The sequence below is a fragment of the Gopherus evgoodei genome, chromosome 5 (genome assembly GCF_007399415.2).
Source record: "Gopherus evgoodei ecotype Sinaloan lineage chromosome 5, rGopEvg1_v1.p, whole genome shotgun sequence".
Lineage (NCBI taxonomy): Eukaryota > Metazoa > Chordata > Testudines > Testudinidae > Gopherus > Gopherus evgoodei.
In genome coordinates this window covers 98,815,637-98,836,384 of record NC_044326.1, presented here as the reverse complement: position 1 = coordinate 98,836,384, position 20,748 = coordinate 98,815,637, and the positions used below count along the sequence as shown (strand labels likewise).

Sequence of the window (20,748 nt, the reverse complement as noted above, 5' to 3'; positions counted from 1 at the left end):
AGGATCTTGATGTAACAGGTTGCATCACAGAACCTCCTTGGGGAACTGCCAACTGATGTGCCAAGAGTACTTCTGCCCGTGCCTTCCCTGCCAGCTCGGGACCCCAGCACCCTGTCTTGCTGAGCCAGACACAGCAGTCTGCTCCAACACAGACCCAGGGTCTGTACCACATGCCCCAAAGCTGCAGACTTAACTGAAAGCAACTTACAGAAGTGTTCCTGTCTTTAACACTCAGATGCCCAACTCCCAATGGGGTCCAAACCCCAAATAAATCTGTTTTACCCTGTATAAAGCTTATACAGGGTAAACTCATAACTTGTTTTCCCTCTATAGCACTGATAGAGAGATAAGCACGGCTATTTGCCCCCTTCAGGTATTAATACATACTCTTGGTTAATTAATAAGTAAAAAAGTGATTTTATTAAATACAGAAAGTAGGATTCAAGTGGTTACAAGTAATAACAGACAGAACCAAGTGACTTAGCAAATAAAATAAAACATGCAAATCTAAGGCTAATATGGATAAAATGTCACCCTCACAGATTTTTCAATAAGTTTCTTTCACAGACTGGATACCTTCCTCGTCTGGGCACAATCCTTTCTCGTGGCACAACCCTTGTTCCAGCTCAGGTGGTAGCTAGGGGATTTCTCATGATAGCTGTCTCCTTTTCTCTATTCCTACCACTTATGTATCTTTTGCATAAGGCAGGAATTCTTTGTCCCTCTTGGTTCCCACCCCCTGTTTCTCAATGGAAAAGCACCGGTTTAAAGATGGATTCCAGTTCAGGTGATATGATCACATGTCACTGTAAGACTTCATTACCCACTTGCCAGCACACATGTATACAGGAAGACTCACAAGTAAAATAGAGCTATCTACAGACAATTGTCCTGGTTAATTGGAGCCATCAAGATTCCAAACCACCATTAATGGCCCACACTTTGCATAATTACAATAGGCCCTCAAAGTTATATTTTATATTTCTAGTTTCAGATACAAGAGTGATACATTTATACAAATAGGATGACCCACACAGTAGATTATAAGCTTTGTAATGATACCTTAAAAGAGATCTTTTACATGAAGCATATTTTAGTTACATTATATTCACACTCATCAGCGTACTTTCATAAAATCTTATAGAGTGCAATGTCACACTTGGTTTCTCCATAAATATTTTTATACCCAGTTATGCTTAAAATATAGTTCTCAAATTAACAAAAAATAATCCTAGTGGTCTCTTGGTCATCTTTATGCTCCCAGTTCTTGTACTGGAAAAGATAAATGTGTCATGTCACTTTGATATGAAGGGATATTTTTATCATGATCTTGAATGATGGTGAATAGTCTGTGCTAGTGAATTGAAAATGAGTATAATTTCTTAGCTGGATCAGATTAGTTTGTTAGCAAGAATTGTCTGACTCTGGCACAGAAAATATATTGCCATTTTTACTAGGCATTTCTAGTTTGCTGTGGTGATAATCATGTAATTAGGGTTATGTATAAGTGTATATAGAGGGAGTATACATGTACACTAGCAGAGATGTATAGATAGTATTCAGTATATGAATTCAAAGTGATAAAGCCCTTGCTCCATACAAAGGACTCAGAAAAGTTTACCCTAAATTGTTGAAGTTTCACTGCCTCTTTCCCCTGTCTCTGTCTCTGGAATATTACATCTCGGTCATAATTTTTAAAAATTCTCACAGTTTTGTAGTAGTGCATTTTTTTTAAACCCTGGACTACATTTCACCATTTCCAGAACAGTTTACAACTTTTAATTGAATGAAGTTCAGAATATTAGGACACTTAGGCCACGTCCAGACTAGGAATTAAAATCGATTTTAGATACGCAACTTCAGCTACGAGAATAACGTAGCTGAAGTCGAATTTCTAAAATCGAGGTACTCACCAGTCTGGACGGGGCTCCATCGATGTCCGCGGCTCTCCGTGTCGATTCCGGAACTCCGTTCGGATTGATGGAGTTCCGGAATCGATGTAAGCGCGCTCGGGGATCGATACACCGCGTCCAGACTAGACGCGATATATCGATCCCCGAGCAATCGATTTTAACCCGCCGATGCCGCGGGTTAGTCTGGACGAGGGCTCAGTCACTGTAAATTGTATTAGAATTTTGTGTTCCTCTCCCCTAAATATCACCAATCTTATGGCATAGTATACACGGTAGTTTTTAAAAATAAAATGGCAATAACTAACCACAGTAGACCATTGGCCATTTCTCCCCTCTTATTCAATTTTGTAGTTAGTATCCTGACACTAAACTGATAGATTTTTAAGGCCAGAGTGGGGTCACTATGATCATAAAGCGTACTTCTGCACAGCCCACTTCTTATGGTGGTGTGTAGCATACATACATGGCTGGTCCCCCTAGCATAAATAAATAAATAGCAGTGTAGACAGGGAGACATTGCTTAGGCCAGTGGCTCTCAACCTTTCCAGACTACTTACTGTTCCTCTTTCAGGAGTCTTGCGTACCCCCAAGTTTCTTACTTAAACTACTTGCTTGCAAAATCAGACATAAAAATACAGAAGTGTCACGGCACCCTGTTATTGAAAAATTGCTTAATTTTTCATTTTTACCATATAACTATAAAATAAATCAATTGGAATATAAATATTGTACTTACATTTAAGTGTGTAGAGAGAGAGAGAGCAGTAAAAACAAGTCATTGTCTGTATGGGCTTGGACTTTTACTTCAGCCCCAAGCCCCAGCAAGTCTAATGCCAGCCCAGGCAATCCCATTAAAACGGGGTCGCGAACCACTTTGTTATCCTGACCCACAGTTTACCCACAGCACAGTAGTGTCATGCTGCTGGAGCCCTTCCCTGCCATGGAGAAAGGCTGGCAGTGGCAGCGGTGTGAGGTTCTTTTAGGGGGGAGGAAGCAGGGAACAGCTCTAGCAGCTCCCTGCTTCCTTCTCCCTGCTATAACCTTTCACTGACACATGTAACTGCACACCACAGTGTGGATGTAGCTTGCTTTTCACTGCAGCATATAGCTATGCATACATGCCCTTTGTGCCACCAATGCTAGTGTGCAGTGTAGATGTAGCCAAAGTCTGATTTGTAATGCAAGCCAAAACACCTCACCCAGTAATTTCTGCATCAAGCCCACAACTTCTGTTTGACCCATAGTGCATGTTTAGAAAAATATCTACTCCTGAGTTAGATGATGGAGAGTCCACTGCATTCTAGGCATGTTGTTCCAAAGGCTACTTGCCTATTAAAATTTGCAGCTAATTTCTAGTATGAGTTTGGCGAACTTTGGCTTCCAGCCATTGGATTTCTTTTTCACTTTTTCTGCTTGATTATACAAGCCCTATACTCTCATAAATCTCTTCCCCATGTAGGTATTTATAGACTATGATAAAATCATCTCTTGACCTTCTCTTTAAGATAAATAGATTTTTGAGATAAATAGAGCTTCTCAAGTATTTCAGTGTAAGTCATGTTTTCCAGGCTCTGAATCATTCTTGTAGTCTTTTTTGAACCCTTTCCAAGGGGGGCTCTTACCCCATTTTCAGTCCTCTTTATTTCAAATGGTCCTGAACTGCTGGGCAGTCCTTACATGAATCAATGCAGTTGATTGAATATAAGGAATTGTCTCATCCTGTGTCTTAGCATCCCTTTTTAACAAGCTCCAGTTGTCTAGCAGTTGTTCTGGGGTTGATGTAATAATCAGCTTATTATCTTAAAATCACTTTTAATCTAATTACTGTTATCCTGGCCAACCTTAGATCTATTCAAAATACATCTCATTTACTGATTTGCTAGTAGCAAACTGAACCAAAAGCCCTTCTGTTGAATGAGCTTCTAATTGGTGATATGTAACTAGCGGGACATGACTCCATTTTGGAAACTTTTTTTTTAAACCTGATGATTGAAATCCGTATTGCTAGGTGGCCCATTAACCGAAATGGAGTAACAGTTTGATATTTCAGATTTTTTTTTAATAATTTGTCTGGGAAATGAGCAGAATAGGCAGTAATGCTTAGAGTAGTTCAGAAATCTGGTGAATAAAATGTAATAAACAGGGTAACAAAACACATTAGCAAAGGAGGAAAGACAATTGAGATCAGTGAAATATTTACTCGTGAGTCATTAAAATCAGCACTGAACAGCAGCCAAGAACAGTAGCTAGAACCAAAGCAACAATTTTCAAGGTTTCTCAGTAAGTAAGGAAGCAAAATTTGTTTTGCAAGGGATTTTTTTGGTGTGGTGATTCTAACCTTGGCAATGGTGCCTTTTCCTTTCATTTTATGTGGAGAGCAATATTGCCATAGTTGCAGCAGAGTTATAGTTTTCCTTTCTGAACAAGAGAGGTTCTGAAAGCATTTGTACTGGTTTACCAAAGCGTTTCTGAGCTTGGCATGTTGCAAGATATCTATCTTTAAAATCATGTTGTTCTGATGGTCCTCACATAACGTTTCAATATCAATGTGACTGATGTCATGTCTCAGATTATTTTATATGATTTAAGCTTTTCATTAATCTAATTTTAAAAGATTAGAAGGTACTGAAGTGAAGACAGTGGGCTAAACCAAGCAAGCTGTGGATAAGAATAATGTGACTTTAAAGTTCACCGCTTGACACTGGCAGGACTAGGAATTAAGGCTTCATACTACTAGAAAGCAAAATTTCTTGGCTTTTCAGTGGTTATAAAGCACTTATTTCTGTCCATTAAGTTTTATATATCAGAATTTAGGACTGTTACTGGTTCTTTGAATATTTTGTAATTGGAGATATACCTATCTCCTAGAACTGGAAGGGACCTCGAAAGGTCATTGAGTCTAGCCCCCTGCTTTCACTAGCAGGACCAAGTACTGATTTTTGCCCCAGATCCCCAAGTGGTCCCCTCAAGGATTGAACTCACAACCCTGGGTTTAGCAGGCCAATGCTCAAACCACTGAGCTATCCGTCCCACCCCCTGCACAGTTACACAAATTTAGTTTGAGTATAGGTATCAGAGGAGTAGCTTTGTTAGTCTGTATCAGCAAAAACAACAGGGAGTCCTTGTGGCACCCTAGAGACTTAACATTTATTTGGGCATAAGCTTTTGTAGGCTATAACCCACTTCATCAACTGCATGCAGTGAAAAATACAGTAAGCAGGTATACATTTACAGCATATGAAAAGATGGGAGTTGCCTTACCAAGTGAGGGGTCAGTGCAAACGAGGCCAATTCAGTTAGGGTGGATGTGGCCCAGTCCGAACAGTTGATAAGAATGTGTATTAACAGAGGGAAAATAATTTTTTGTAGTGACCCAGCCACTCCCAGTCTTTTTTCAGGCCTAATTTAATGGTGTCAAGTTTGCAAATTAACTCCAGTTCTGTAGTTTCTTGTTGAAGTCTGTTTTTGAAGTTTGAAGTTTCGGCTTATAAAAATAGACATATTTATTCTAAAAATTAGTTTTTATTTTGTTTAGAAACGACTGAGATCCTTCAGTAGTTGGCTTTATAGACATGCAAAATACTGCATTATTAGTGTGTGAACACTAATCTTTTTTTAATATCTAAGAGAGCTTGTAATTGGAGTGTTGTATGGGCTCAAGTTAACAGCATTTCAGATGCAAAACTAGATGAATTAAAGAACTACAACTGCATAAATCAAGGGTTGTAAGCAAGGTTCCTTAGATCATGCAGTGGATAGAAATTTGGAAATGTACTGATAATGGGATAATCAGCATATGGTTCATACAACAAATGGTGTTTTGTTAGACATTAAATTTTTTAATTGATATTAAATCATTTGTTTTCTTAGGTGTAGAAAAATCCTGAAACTTTAATTGGAAGATCATATGCTCTGTGACGCACACAACCAATAGCTTAACTTTTTTGCCTGGTGTATCAAGTGCACAGAAGTGGCGCCGCATTATTTTAGTAAGTGTAGCTTTTTAGCTAAAATGTTGTCAGTAAACTACCATTTGCCGATCAAACTTCAACATAAGTAAGAAGTATCCTTCACTGAAAGGAATCCGTCAAGGATTTTGATAGTATGCTTTTCCAGTTTACCACCGTTGATTAAGAGGTATAAGTCCTATTGTGTGTGCAGTTATACCTACAAATAAGTCCTTTCACCATCATAACTTTTGTTTGGGGAACTGGTATAAGCTGTACTGGCAAAAGAAATGTTGCTGGTATAAGCTGTGTCTCCATTAGGAGGATTTGCTGATATAGCTCTATCAGCAAACCCTTCCTAGTGTAGCTAAAGCCTCAGTTACTGTCCCAGAGCTGCTAACCCTCAATTCATTGCAGCACTTCTCTAAAGAATGCAATATTGTTTTCTTAGCCATCTCAGAGACCTGTAGGAGGAATCACTCTGATTCTGTGAGGTACAGTGACTTCAGGTTTGCAAGAACAAACAAGTTTTAAACAGAATAGTTAAATGGGAAATTGGGAATAACCTTAATTTCACCCTGTATATTCTTCCAAAACTCAATCAGGACAGGGCACTCCTGTAGCAGTGTTCCTGTACCCCACATTTCTAGCAAACATCCATATCCTTAGCATCAGTTTCTTGCATTTTTGTAGGGATTTGATGTAATCTGAATTAAAGCTTTCGTTTTATATGTTGTTGAAGAAAATGGACTTTCCTTTCTGAGCACTGATCACAAAGTTAAAGCCAAGCAAATTTAATGGGAGGTATTGGGACCATATAATTGCCTGCTGAATAGCATCCTCTCACTTCAGTACATCATTAATTTGTCTGTGTCTTGACTTCCAAGAGAATTGCAATTTAAAGCGCATTACAAATTTTCTAGAATTTGTATTGAGAAATGTAGGGAGAATTGGTGGTAAAACTCTGCTAATCACGGGCTTAGTTTAAGTAATAGGAAACTCATAGTGCAAGGTTGACACAGCAGTTATGTCTATTCTATAAAAGAGCTTTCCATAAAAAACTGGATTAATGATAATTGGATCTTCCCAGATCTGAAAAGCATTTTCTCCACTCAGATTAGTTCATGTAAAATGACTTACTTTCAGTATGATAAATAGATGTTGTTCCACAGAGCATATACTCTTACATCTGCAAGAAAATCAAACTCCCCAATTTTTTTCAAGCTCTCTCCATCTACTAGGATTCCATTCCTAAAATTTGGCAGTATTATTGTCCTCTGGGTTCCTTGTGTGATCTAGGAATTTCTAACATCACTGAGTAACCTGCTTTGTGTCCCCCAAAGTTTACCCCTTTGTAGAAAAAAATAGCCTAATTACAATTAAGATGCATTTCTTCCAAATTATTGTCATGATACTAACGTGTACTGGTATAAAAACATAACAAAACTTGTTTGTGGATAAGATAAGTACTCATCACTCTGGTAACTTTGGATAATTAGTTTTCCTTTGAATATGGAAATATTTCAAAAACGAACCTGTAAGGAAATGTAATGGTCAGAAATTTAACAGTATTTGAAATTATGATTAAAATGTTTTTCACATCTATTTGTAAATTGAGACTAGAACAGACGGAAGAGGTTGAAATGTAGCTGATGGAATATGAATCTGAATTTCTTCTAGCATCTAAAATTGAAGATCCATATCTATGCTTCAAATCCAATTTTACCAAATAGGATGCATCATATAGTTTGTTACATCAAAATTATAGTTTTACTTTTGCAGTTTTTCTCTGGAAGGTGAGAGTGGAATCCAGGGACTGAATGGGAGTACAAAGGTTTTCTTCTAAGTTGTGTAGGGTTACCATACGTCCGTATTTCCCTGGACGTGTCCAGCTTTTTGGTTCTTAAACTGCCATCCGGGAGGAACTTTTAAATATCTAAAAACGTCCAGGATTTTGCCATTATTATTTTTCCCCAAAGAACAGTTGATCATTTGAGAGAGAGTGAGTGTAGATCACTCGAGAGAGTACCTGCTTTTTCCCCCTTGCTCCCAGTGCTTTCTCCGCGAAACAGCTCTTTACGTGGCTGGAAGGGAGGATGGAGGAGGGGGAATGCAGCACGCTCATGGGGAAAAGGTGGGGCCGGGGCAGAGATTTGGGGAAGGGGTCCAATGGGGCAGGGAGGGGATGGAGTTGGGGTGGGGACTTTGGAGAAGGGGTTGGAATGGGGGCGGGGAAGGGGTGGAGTTCAAATACGGTAACCCTAAAGTTGTGCCTACCTGAGCCCTCAAAATTATGCACTACAGATTGTGCAAGTGTTCAAAATATGAACAGATGGACTCTTTGGGCTTTGGTCCCCTTCACATGGGTTTGACTGGGTTCTTTGGGCTTGACTTTCCCTCAGAGGGGCTGTAATGCCTTGTTGAGCTTCTTCGCTGTGGCTGCTTGTTGGCTGAGAAGAAAAAATAAGTGATATTCCTACAAACCACCTACTTCAGGCCTCATTTCTACCTATTTTCTCCTTTCAGATGTTAACTTGCTACTAATGGGTGTGAGTAAACTGGATATTTTGTACAGACGGCTTCTCCTCACTAAACTTTTCATTCGAGGATGGGGAAGACCAGAAGATCTGAAAAGGTGATTATTTTTCCTCACAGAAAAAAACCAGAATATTTCATACTGTTAATCTAAGTAAATGTATTTTAAATACTGTGAACAGATACATTTTTTACTAAAAATACAGTGTTTTATTTTCCATTTTCTAAAAAAAGTAAAACACCACACTATAGAACTAATTAGAGTTCAGAAACTCGATAATTTTTTAAAATTTTAAATTAATATATTTTTCTTTACAACAAAATAGTTTAGTGTATAAATGCAAGATGCTGTTACAGTCTTTGTTTAAAAACAAAGAATCCAATTAATGGAAACTTAAACATCCTGGTGTAGGATAACATTTTAAAAGACCTTGAATTTATATAAAGCTAGCTAGCTAGTTTGTGTTATCCAAGGACAAAGCTTGTAAAACTCCTTTGAAGGAGGCATCTCCTATAAAATTAGAAAAGAACTAACTTGGTTTCTCTTACTTAATGGTTTATAAAGAAGTTAGTTTGCCAAATACAAACTTTAAAACGTACAGTATAGGATAGGTATATGCCTTGCTTTCTCCATTTGGTTTCTCTTGGAAAAACTGTGGCTAAATTTTGCACATCCATTTTTCATGAGTTATATAGAGAGAGAAATCTCCTTTTAGAGTTGATTATGAACAAGAAAGAGCTTTTGCTTTGTAGGTTTTGATTTCATGTTTGTGTAAAGTTTATATATTAGCATGATATATTCCCAAAGTTTTAATGTAAAATAGTTGAATACAATGTTAATACCTCTTAATGAATCTTTGAGTGGATTGGTTTTAAAAGGCTTTTGCTTTTATACAAGCAACTTATTATGGCTTCTTAAGTTTTAAATATTGAATAACTGAGTGTATAAAATGCATAATATATCATATTAGACTAAAATGAAAATTATAGATCTAAATTTCTGAGAAACTGACTTTGTGCAAACATAAACACTACAAACAAAAGAATACATTGAGCAAGGGACTGTGTTGAGGAAGTTTTTGTCTGTAGCAGTTGGTGGAGAGCTGTAAATGTACATTGAGACTACCAGAGAGTATAGTGGTTAAATTTGAAACAGTTCATCCTTAAATGGAATTAGATAGCTTAGCCTCTTTTCCCAACAACCATTTGTCTGGTTCGTCTGTTTAGAGTTGTCCAAATTCAAACAAAAGCCAAATATCAAAATTTACTGCAGAACAAAATTTTTGAAAACATTTTTTGGGGGTAAATCAAAACATTTAATTTTTATTTTGAAATCTTTAATTTTTTTATAATATTAAAACAAAAACATCAAAACGCCATTTTGACCTTATCAAATACTTTTTTCAATTTTTTTTAATTGAAATTTTACATGATCTGGAGAAAGGGGTAAAAAGTGAAGTGGCAAAGTTTGCAGATGATACTGAACTGTTCAAGATAGTTAAGACCAAAGTAGACTGTGAAGAACTTGAAAAAGATCTCACAAAGCTAAGTGATTAGGCAACAAAATGTCAAATGAAATATAACCTGGATAAATGTAAAGTAATGCACATTGGAAAAAATAACCCTAACTATACATGCAATATGATGGTGGCTAATTTAATTTAGCTACAACAAATCAGGAAAAAGATCTTGGAGTTATCGTGGATAGTTCTATGAAGATGTCTACGCAGTGTGCGGAGGTAGTCAAAAAAGCAAACAGGATGTTAGGAATAATTAAAAAGGGGATAGAGAATAAGACTGAGACTATATTATTGCCCTTATATAAATGGATGGTACGCCCACATCTTGAATATAGTGTTCAGATGTGGTTGTCTCATCTCAAAAAAAGATATACTGGCACTAGAAAAGGTTCAGAGAAGGGCAACTAAAATGATTAGGGGGTTGGAACGAATCCCATATGAGGAGAAATTAAAGAGGCTAGGACTTTTCAGCTTGAAAAAGAGGAGACTAAGGGGGGATATGATAGAGATGTATAAAATCATGAGTGTTGTGGAGAAAAGTAAATAACCTTTCCTTATTCACTGTTCCCATAATATAAGAAGTAGGCCACCAATTGAAAATAATAGGCACCAGGTTTAAAACAAATAAAAGTAAATTCTTCTTCACACCACGCAGAGTCAACCTGTGGAACTCCTTGCCTGAGAAGGTTGTGAAGGCTATGATCAACAGGGTTTAAAAGTGAACTAGATACATTCATGGAGATTAAGTCCATTAATGGCTATTAGCCAGAATGGGTAAGGAATGGTGTCTTTAGCCTCTATTTGTCAGAGGGTGGAGATGGATGGCAGGAGAGAGATCACTTGATCATTACCTGTTAAGTTCACTCCCTCTGGGGCACCTGGCATTGGCCACTGTCGGTAGACAGATACTGGGCTGGATGGACCTTTGGTCTGACCCAGTATGGCCGTTCTTATGTTCTAAAATCAACACATTCGCTCAGAAAATTTCAGTTTCAATGAAACAGCTTCTTTTTTAAAACAGGGAAAAACATTGTCATAATTTTTTCAACAAGATGTATTATTTAGCTTGTAATCTCTCGGGGGCAGAGTCTGTTTTATATTTGCACAGTGCCTCACACAATGAGGCCTCAATTTCAGTTGGCGCTGCTTTAATGCTAACACTAGTAATAATGGTATTAACTATTCCAAGGTATTTAAAGAATCATCATTGGTTAAATTAATTCCAAAATGTAGGATTCTTTAAATGGATTGTCCACATATATTCCACTTCAGGTGCACCTGAACCTCATGCTCATGAGGCCTTTTGAGTAGCAATGTCTGTTGGGGCTGCACCTGTGACCTGTGCACCTCCAGCACTCTATAGACAAAGGTATAAAGGGCAGAGACAGACTCAGTTGCTTTCCAGTTCATTCTTTCCTACTGTGAATGCAGGAAGGAATGGCTTCCATCTCCGCCTCTGTGTATGTGCTGTTCCTCCACTCCAGAGTCAGGCAGAACATCCTTCACTGCAGCCTAGGTCTCTGAAGAGAGAGGCCTGAAGGAACACTGTTTGCATGGTTATGGGAGACATGATGGTCCTCTCCAGTTCCAAACAGATCACCTTAGGAGGGAAGTCAAGGCACAGGTTAGGTCCCACTGGCATTGGTGCACTTTTCAATAGTCTTTGTGTCCAGTATATGTTATCAGCAATCCAAGCAGCTGACACTGAAGCCAGCTTCAAGAGCACTCTTCAGTCTTCTCTGGACCAGCACCGAAAGCACATTCTGACCAAGACTGTGCCTTTGGTAACGAAAACCTTGGCACCGACATCTTTCACGCCAACTTGATGATGGTACCGGCAACCTTTCTTTCTTAATCTTCACCTCTAGAGCTTCTTTTTGCAGTACCTACACAGTTCACAGGACTGGGAGAGTTGACAGTTCTGGACTAGCCTAAGTTTCCATTGTCTTCTATTAAGAAACCCAGTGTCGCCAGCTCAGGAGCCTCGTGTTTCTACTCAAGCACTCCAGAGATCTGCTTCAGCCAACTGCTTTGGTCCCTGGAACCTTATGAGCCTACTCTGTCTGTCTGAAAGAGCATTCAGAAATCCACGAGGAACTGCAGGGACAATCACAAGCAGTACTTTGCACGGGACCCATCATGGCCTGCACCCCTTTCCAGAATCCATGCAGTCATGGTCTTTCTGAATCTTAGATGGGATGCATCCTACTCGCAAGACTCCAGTTGCCTCTCAGGTAACTACAGCAAGGTCACCCTTCCCTTGTAGGTCTTGCTTATCTGGCAGTTCATGCACCTGATGCAGAGAGTGAGCAAGAGGACTTGCAGAAGAAGGAAGTCTGACATGTCCTGACAATGATTTTTGTCGTCTTCAGTGAACTGTTATAGCTTCAAACCAGCCTGATGACTGCTGGATCTTCCAGGAACTTCTCAGGAGATGACTGGGATTTCCAAGATGTCAGCTAAATTTGTATGACTTGTCTTGCACTACCTTCTCCATATTCTGCACGTGTTCAGGTCCCCAGCAGATTGGTAGTGCCAATAAATAACAGCTTAATGCACAGGCATCAGCTTTCTCTGAATCCCTGTTCCACTCCAGGCCCTGCCCCCACCCGACCCCCTTCTTCCAAGCCGCCACCCATGCTCTGCCTCTTCCCGTCCCTCCTCCACTGCCACAGAACAGCTGATCGTGGCGGGTGGGAGGTGCTGGGATGAAGCAGGCGAAGTTGATTGGCGGGGCCACCAGCAGATGGTAGGTACTGTGGGGTGGGGGGAAAAGCTGGCTGCCGATGGGTGCTAAGCACCCACTAATTTTTGTCCCTGTGGGTGCTCCAGCCCTGGAACACCCACACAGTCAGCACCTATGGCTTAATGGAATCAGTTAGAGACCTTTGGACTCCTGCCTCTATGGTGCCTACATCTAAGAAAGTGGACAGGTGCTATCAGATCACCTCCAAAGGCTTTGAATATTTCTTTAGCCATCTAACGCTTGACTCTTTGATCATAGTCACTGTCCAAGAGAAGCCCAAATGACAGGGTCCACATAAAGCAACTCCCAGGGATAAAGATCTTAAAATGTTGGTGGACCTCTTTGATTGGAATTTGTATTCTTTAGCCATCCTATAAGCATTCATTATTAACTACCAAGCACTCATGGCTAAATACAGCTTTCTTAACTGGGCTCATGCATCCCAATTCCCAAACAAACTCCAACTGGAACACAACAAGGAATTTAAATTCCAGGTGCAGGAGGGACAGCTGGTTACATGGCCCTCAATACAGGTTGCTCTCAACACCTCTCCTACAGTGGCCTGTAGTATGGCTAGCATAGTAACAATTAATTGAGCTTCCTGATTGCAGTCCTTGAATACAAGAGGAGGCTCAATTAACCATTGAGGGCTTCCCCCTTAAGGATTGTGACTTTAATAAGAATGCTGATTAGGCTATTTGCATGTTGAAGGACATCAAAGGCAACCTTTTACTCTCTGGATGTATGCATCTTGGCTCCATGAAGGAGATGGTACAAGCTTCAGCCCTGTCCAAGGCAGACACAACCATTTGAGTACTATTACTCAAGAGAGCAGAGACTGTCTGAGCCACTGAAGAAGAGGCAGAAGTTTCAGATTAAGATATCTTCTCCCCCCTCCTCCTCTGATGCACACCTTCCATCTACCTTGAAATCGCAGATTTGAATGTGCAGTTGAGAGCCTTGCAGAGCCAGCTCTTCCCTGCCCCCCACCCCCCTTTTGAAAGCTGTTTGTTTTGGGAGGTATGGAAACAAATTACCTGGGACCAAAGGGTTCTGGAATCTTTTGGGCAAGGATTCTTTATCCAGTTGCAGTCCCCTGAAAACCTCCCCGCATCCCCAGTCCCTTCTGGGATCCCTTTCATGAAATATTGCTCAGGAAGGAAGTGGATTACCTCCTGCAACTCAGAGCAGTAAAAGAATGCCCTTGGAATTACTTTGATCACAAGTAGAAAGGGGAATGTCGCCCTGTCCTGAAACTGACTCAACAAATTGATCTGTGGGCTCAAGTTCAGGATGGCGATGCTGATGTCCATTATCCCCACATAGGATCCTCAAGATCGATTTACAACTCTACGTACAAGACACGTGCTTTCATATTGCAATTCACCCAACCACAAAGAAATATTTCAGGTTACTTGTGGGAAAGTATTACTACTAATGCAGAGTGCTTCCTTGTGGCCTCTCTCTCTCTGATCTTGAGGGTCTTCTGCAAATGCGTGGAGGTCATGGCTTCACATCTGAGAAGGAAAGACATTTGAGTCTATCCTTACCTCAATGATTGGCTGATCCGAGCTGGTTACCTCAACACCTGAACGACACTATTTGAGTAGTTCTGAATCTCTTTGTTGCATCAGACCTCAGTCAATGGAATGAAGTCTACTCTCACATCTTGTTAGAGCATGAAATTCATAGGGGCAGTACGGAGGACAGGTTTCTCAACCAGAGGTTGAAACTTTAAAACTATGCTTTCTGGGGACTAATTGTCCATTTTTGACCTTTTTGTGGGCATTAAGGCAGAGTTATATTGACTCACTTTTTTCATATAGTGAAAAGGCATTCACAGTTTAAAGATTATGGGCCAGATTAACCTTTGTAAAACTCCATTTGACTAAATGACTGAATTTGCCTTGGTATATTCTACATGAATTAATATTGGTATCTAACAAACAATCTCATCTGCATGTAATTTAAAGGTAAGCTGGGAATTTTCCAACCTCAAACATACTCCTTTAGTGCTTTGTATAAAGTGCTCATAATTTGTGCTGCTAGTTCTTAAACTAGTGGTAGGAATCCCCATTTTCATCCTATGAAATCCCTGGAACAAGGTTTCATGGTTAATGCTAATTTTGGCTGTTGATCTGTTGTATGGCAAGTCACTTGAGAATTTTGGCCCAATACCAACTGACTTCATAACTTCCATTCAGCCCTGTCTCTCTCCATTGAAAATAGAATAGGGGAAAACTTCAGAGCTGTTTGTTACATGTAACATTCTATTATTATTGGAAACGGTCATCCTTCTGAGGATCAAACTAAATTTAATTTGGATGAATGGGAAAGGGAAGCATTTGCTGAAGATGAGTTTATTTTCTTTGTGACTCTGTAACAGGGTCACTTTTTCAGATAGTTACGAGCATTTATATAGAAAAACAGAATGGCATTTCCTAAATATGTTCAAAATAAAATTCCCAAGGGTAATCTGGATGAGATGCACCGGAGATATTGTAACATTTGGGGGAATTATCTCTCAACCACTATTGCTCCCAGAAAAGCAGTAGAGTCAGACAAAGGCACTTGAATATTTTCCAGAAAGCTATCTGGTTGTTGTATCTGAAATAATGGGTTAAAATGGAAGCTGTTTTATAACTAACTATAGCATTTGTTATAATTCACATTTCTGTATAATAGGGAATTAAAAAAGTGAAAACCCAAACATATCAACTAGTTAAAAATATTATGTTGTGGAGTAGAAATTGGTTAGATTACAGGGTAGACTGGGGGAGAGGGGGAAGTAAGCTTATTCCATGTGTGTAATAACATATTGTAAAACTAGGGAAGTATGTGTCACTTGATATATATTGCAGGTGCAAATGTATTTATAGTTTGACTGTAGTTCTGACCCTGACATCTACTGGCATTTTCTTCCTGAGTAAAGGTACAGGAGAAACAGAAAATACAAAGACGTTGAGAGCTAGCCACTTGCCAGTGTTCTCTTTTAGAGAGACTGATATTTTGCATGCCAGGTGATTTATTGCCAGCTCTTACTCTTATATTATGTCCTAGCAAAGGTCATAAGCTATTGCTGGAAAAAATGTTAGCCCACTTTCCCCCTGCCAGTGCAAGATCTAGTCCCTATGAGGTAGGCTTAGCTAATGTTAACTTACTTTACTAAACTTTATTCCATGCTGGAGATGTCACTTTAATGGTGTTCTGTAGTTGGCTTCCCTATAGGGGATCACATAATTGCCATTCTTACCATATTTGGGATTGAATTAAGACTTTGCCCCCATACCCTTGCCTTGTGCTATGGCCCTGTCCCCATATCAAGTAGCAGCAATAAGCTTGCTTACCTCCTCTCCAAGCAAGACAAAGGCTGCAGCATAGGCCCCTATATATTTGTCCCCGATCTTACTTGGCAGCAGCGGTCCCCTCTCCTTCACTCTGAAGAGGCAGAAGTGAGGCCTCAGTGGGTAGATGTCTACACAGCACAGGAAAACCTGTGGCTGGCCTGTGTCAGGTGACTCAGGCTCAGGCTACCGGGCTGTTTCATTGCTGTGTAGACTTCCAGTCTGGGGCTGGAGCCCAAGCTCTGGGACTCTCCCACCCTGCAGAGTCCCAGAGCCTAACTGGTCTGCACTACACGTTTAAACCGAATTTAGCAGCGTTAACCCAATTTAACCCTGCACCCGTCCACACATTGAGGCCCTTTATATCGATATAAAGGACTCTTTAAACCGATTTCTGTACTCCTCCCCGACGAGAGGAGTAGCGCTGAAATCGATATTGCCATGTCTGATTAGGGTTAGTGTGGCCGCAAATCAACTGTATTGGCCTCTGGGCGGTATCCCACAGTGCACCATTGTGTCCGCTCTGGAAAGCAATCTGAACTCGCATGCACTGGCGAGGTAGACAGGAAAAGCCCCGCAAACTTTTGAATTTCATTTCCTGTTTGCCCAGCATGAAGCTCTGATCAGCACGGGTGGCGATGCAGTCCCAAATCCAAAAAGAGCTCCAGCATGGACCATACAGGAAATACTAGATCTGATCGCTGTATGGGGAGACAAATCTGTTCTATCAGAGCTCTGTTCCAGAAGATGAAATGCCAAAGCATTTGAAAAAATCTCCAGGCTACGATAGACAGAGGCCACAGCACAGTGCCGTGTGACAAGCGTAACGGAAAGCCAAAGAATCAAATGGACACTCATGGAGGGAGGGAGGGCGTACTGAGGACTCCAGCTATCCCACAGTCCCCGCAGTCTCCGAAAAGCATTTGCATTCTTGGCTGAGCTCCCAGTGCTTGAAGGTCAAAAACATTTTCCCGGGTGTTTCAGGGTATATGTCATCAATTTGCACCCTCTCCCCCCCTTCGCCCCCCCTCCAAAAAAGGGAAAAAAACGTTTCTCACCTTTTTTCAATGTCACCCTATGTCTACTGCATGCTGCTGGTAGACAGGGTGCTGGAGTGCTGAACACCAGCATCCCCTTCCCGGTGGCAGACGGTACAATATGACTGCTATCTATCGTCATCATCAGCCCGTGAGTGCTCCTGGCTGGCCTCGATGAGGTAAAAATGGGAATGATTCCCAGTCATTCTTGGCAGGTGGTATAGAAAGGCTGGTAACAGTCTTCATCATAGCAACTGGAGGCTGAGCTCCATCAGCACCTTCCCCCCCTTCATGTCTAAAGAAAAGATTCTGTACTGCCTGGACTATCATAGCAGCTGGAGGCTGCCTCCCCCTCATTTTATCTCACTAAAAAGTCAGTGTTTCTTATTCCTGCATTCTTTATTACTTCATCACACAAATAGGAGGACACTGCCACGGTAGCCCAGGAGGGTTGGGAGAGGAGGGAAGCAATGGGTGGGGTTGTTGCAGGGGCATCCCCTAGAATGGCATGCAGCTCATCATTTCTGTGGGATCTCTGGGGCTCTGATATGGAGTGGCTGTGCTCTATGGTTCTCAAGTAGACTTGCCCCATATTCTAGGTAGGACTGACTCTATTTTTAGATAAAACATAAAAAAGGGAATGACCCGGGGAGTCATTCCCATTTTTGTCCATGCGCCCCCGCCCGACCTCAGCAAGCCTAGCCAGGAGCACCCATGACAGCAGCAGATGGTACAGAACGACTGATAACTGTCATCTCATCGCCAATTTACAATGGCATGGCAGATGGTGCAATAGGGTTGGTAACCGTCTCTGCTACCTTGCAAAGGCAAATGAATGCTGCTGTGTAGCACTGCAGTACCGCGTCTGTCAGCAGCATCCAGTACGCATACGGTGACAGTGACGAAAGGCAAAACGGGCTCCATGGTTGCTGTGCTATGGCGTCTACGAGGGCAATCCAGGGGAAAAAGGGCGCAAAATGATTGTCTGCCGTTGCTTTCACGGAGGAAGGATTGAGTGACGACATTTACCCAGAATCACCCGCGACACTGTTTTTGCATTGGGATCTCAAGCCAGAATTCCAGTGAGCGGGGGAGACTGCAGGAACTATGGAATAGCTACGGGATAGCTACCCACAGTGCAGCGCTCCGGAAATCGATGCTAGCCTCAATACATGGATGCACACCACCGAATTAATGTGCTTAGTGTGGCTGCGTGCAGTCGACTTTATACAATCTGTTTTTACAAAACCTGTTTATGTAAAATTGGAATAATCCCGTAGTGTAGACATACCCTGAGCCTGGAAGTCGACATAGCAATGAAACAGCCTTGCAGGCCGTGAACCTGTGTTGGTTAGCACTGGCCAGCTGTTGGTGTCTAGTTGCTGTGCAGACATATCCAGTGTTACACCCTGGGTTTTGGGCTAATTTGCTGTGGTGGGCGGATCCACCATTTCACTTTTCTTCTGAGGAAATATTGTACAGGGTCCTCTAGAGCTATAGGTCTTGCAGTTAACCCCTCTCAGATCCATTATTTCAAGTAATCTGCAGATTCAGGTAGCTGTCACTGCATCAATTAGGCTACACTTTCAAGTATTTCTTCACAACAATGAGGACTAAACTTAATTTTTTTTAAAATGAATGGTGAGAGTCTGGTGTAATCACACGACTCCAGGAGCTAGTATCCTAGGCCTGGGCCTATAATATTTATGCCTTAATCTGACCTAGGCTGAAATTGGAAGTTAAGTCTTCATAAAAAAAGTTATAACATATTTTAAAAACTTGGCAAAACCAAGCACTGTAGTAAAACAATTCTAGCCATTCCTTTCCTGTGAAAGCCAAACTGATGCAGCTCTCACTAGGCTGGTTTACCCAGAAATGAGAAGTTGATTTCAAATTAAATAACTTCCTGGTCTTTGTCTCTCCTTTAGTTTCACCTCTTTCATACATGAAAGATGTACTAATTCAGATAAAAGCATGACTTCTGATGTTAATGGAAAGAAATACTCCATTAAAATAGGCTTGACTCTCTTCTGTATGTTGCTCTTTAACAGAATATTTGAATTCAGAAAGATTATTGGAAACCGGGAAGAATGCCAGAAGCTGGTTTCAAGAGATTATCCAGTGTTCATTGACAAGGTATTCAATAGCAAAAAATGTAACTTAGAAAATTATGTTCACGTATTATGTATGAGTGAAGTGAAATGAAGTCTTTAGTAAGTTCTCTGTACTGGAGAGGAAAGAAATTAGGTTTGGTGCAATATGAATTGTAGGTTTTATTGATATTTTGGCTCAACCTAATGTCAGTACAGCATGTGTTACTGATTTGGGATCAGAATTCAGGGCGTGATCTTGGGCCAACAGAATGGCAGAAGGAATGTGGTAAGCATTTGCAAGGGGAGTATGTAGTTTGCTTCTCTTGCTAGTAGTTCCTCTGCCTGACTGGGGAGTTGCTTGAAAGATTCCAGAGGGATACACTCAGCTGTCCTTCGATGAAAAGACCACTAAAATATTCAAGAAAGGAGTAAATATATAGAGGAGTTTGTAGAGGTGGTTGGAAATTATAGGATTCCATGGAGAAAGAGAAGAAAGCGTACTTTGCATGTAACTAGATATGTAGCCAGTTAGTATAATTAAAGAAACACTTATTATGGTAGTGCCCAAAAGCTCCAGTGAGGATTTAAGGACCCATTGTGCTGGGTGTGACACAGACACATATAAGGGACAGTCCTGTCCCTGAGATTATAAAATCCAAAAGGTATAAACAAAGGGCTGGGAGGGAGAAGTAACATACAAGCAAATGAAAATGGTGACTGACATGGTTCTGTAAACCAGATATTTTGTTATTTTTCATTGAGAGTAGAAGTAGTATGAGGTGAATGTCAGGACTTAGTAAGGAAGAAAGGAATGGGAAGGTGAGAAGTTGTTTCAATTAGTCATCTGTCTGTCCATCAGCAGCAGACAGGTTTTTACATCATTGCAGCGGTGAGTTGTAAGAAGGGATTTAAAAGGGTAGAGCAATAGCTGTACAGATTTCATTGTGAAGTTTTTTCCATCCTTTGGGGTGGCATGGGAGAAAAAATGGGTATGTCCTATCTTAAATAATTGTTTAAAAGTTTAACCAAACAAATTTTAAACAAACAAAACCCCCTAACCCCTGTTTAAACTTTAATTGCATTAAAAACTGAATTTTGTTATAACTGAGCTGATTTTTATTTAAGTGAGTAGGCTCGTGGTAGACTTTTTTTTTTAATGCTCATGTAATATGGTGATTGAAATTATACTTTCAAAACTGCTTGTGGATTTTTGTACTCAAATTTGATTCCAGCCTAGGAACCCATATATTAATGTTCAGCCTTCAGTGCATATAATGTATGCTTATCATACACACTTTTAACTTTCAGTTCTCTCCATAGGTTGAGGAGCAATCAGACTGTAAAATACTTGATGGGCACTTCATTTCCCCTTTGATTCACTACATTCCCAATATCCTGCCAACTGAATCCATCATAGCAAGGTAAGGGAAAGGAAGTAACAGTTTTGGTTCTGAAACTAGCTCTGTAGAGAAATCAAAGAAATCTTTATTATAAAAATTACTTATACTACATTCTTTATTACAGCTACAATCAGAATACTCCATTTTGTTTAAAAATGGTTCATACTGTGATCTCTGAAAAATATTTAGATGTTTTAAATTAGAGTGAAAACA

General features: G+C 40.3%; 1 protein-coding gene across 4 annotated transcripts in view; it reads left to right on the top strand.

The window, feature by feature from the left end:
* ABHD18 (abhydrolase domain containing 18) overlaps positions 1–20,748 on the top strand; it is a 47,929-nt gene that overhangs the window by 1,167 nt on the left and 26,014 nt on the right. For 3 of the 4 annotated variants that reach the window (XM_030564120.1, XM_030564117.1, XM_030564119.1), the window contains exons 2-4: positions 8,387–8,495; positions 19,094–19,178; positions 20,456–20,556. In XM_030564120.1, the coding sequence (XP_030419980.1) occupies positions 8,404–8,495; positions 19,094–19,178; positions 20,456–20,556 (278 nt within the window). In that variant the 5' untranslated portion in view covers positions 8,387–8,403. Of the gene's footprint in view, positions 1–5,783; positions 5,903–8,386; positions 8,496–19,093; positions 19,179–20,455; positions 20,557–20,748 lie in introns of all 4 variants that reach the window. The other variant, XM_030564118.1, reaches the window with a different exon arrangement.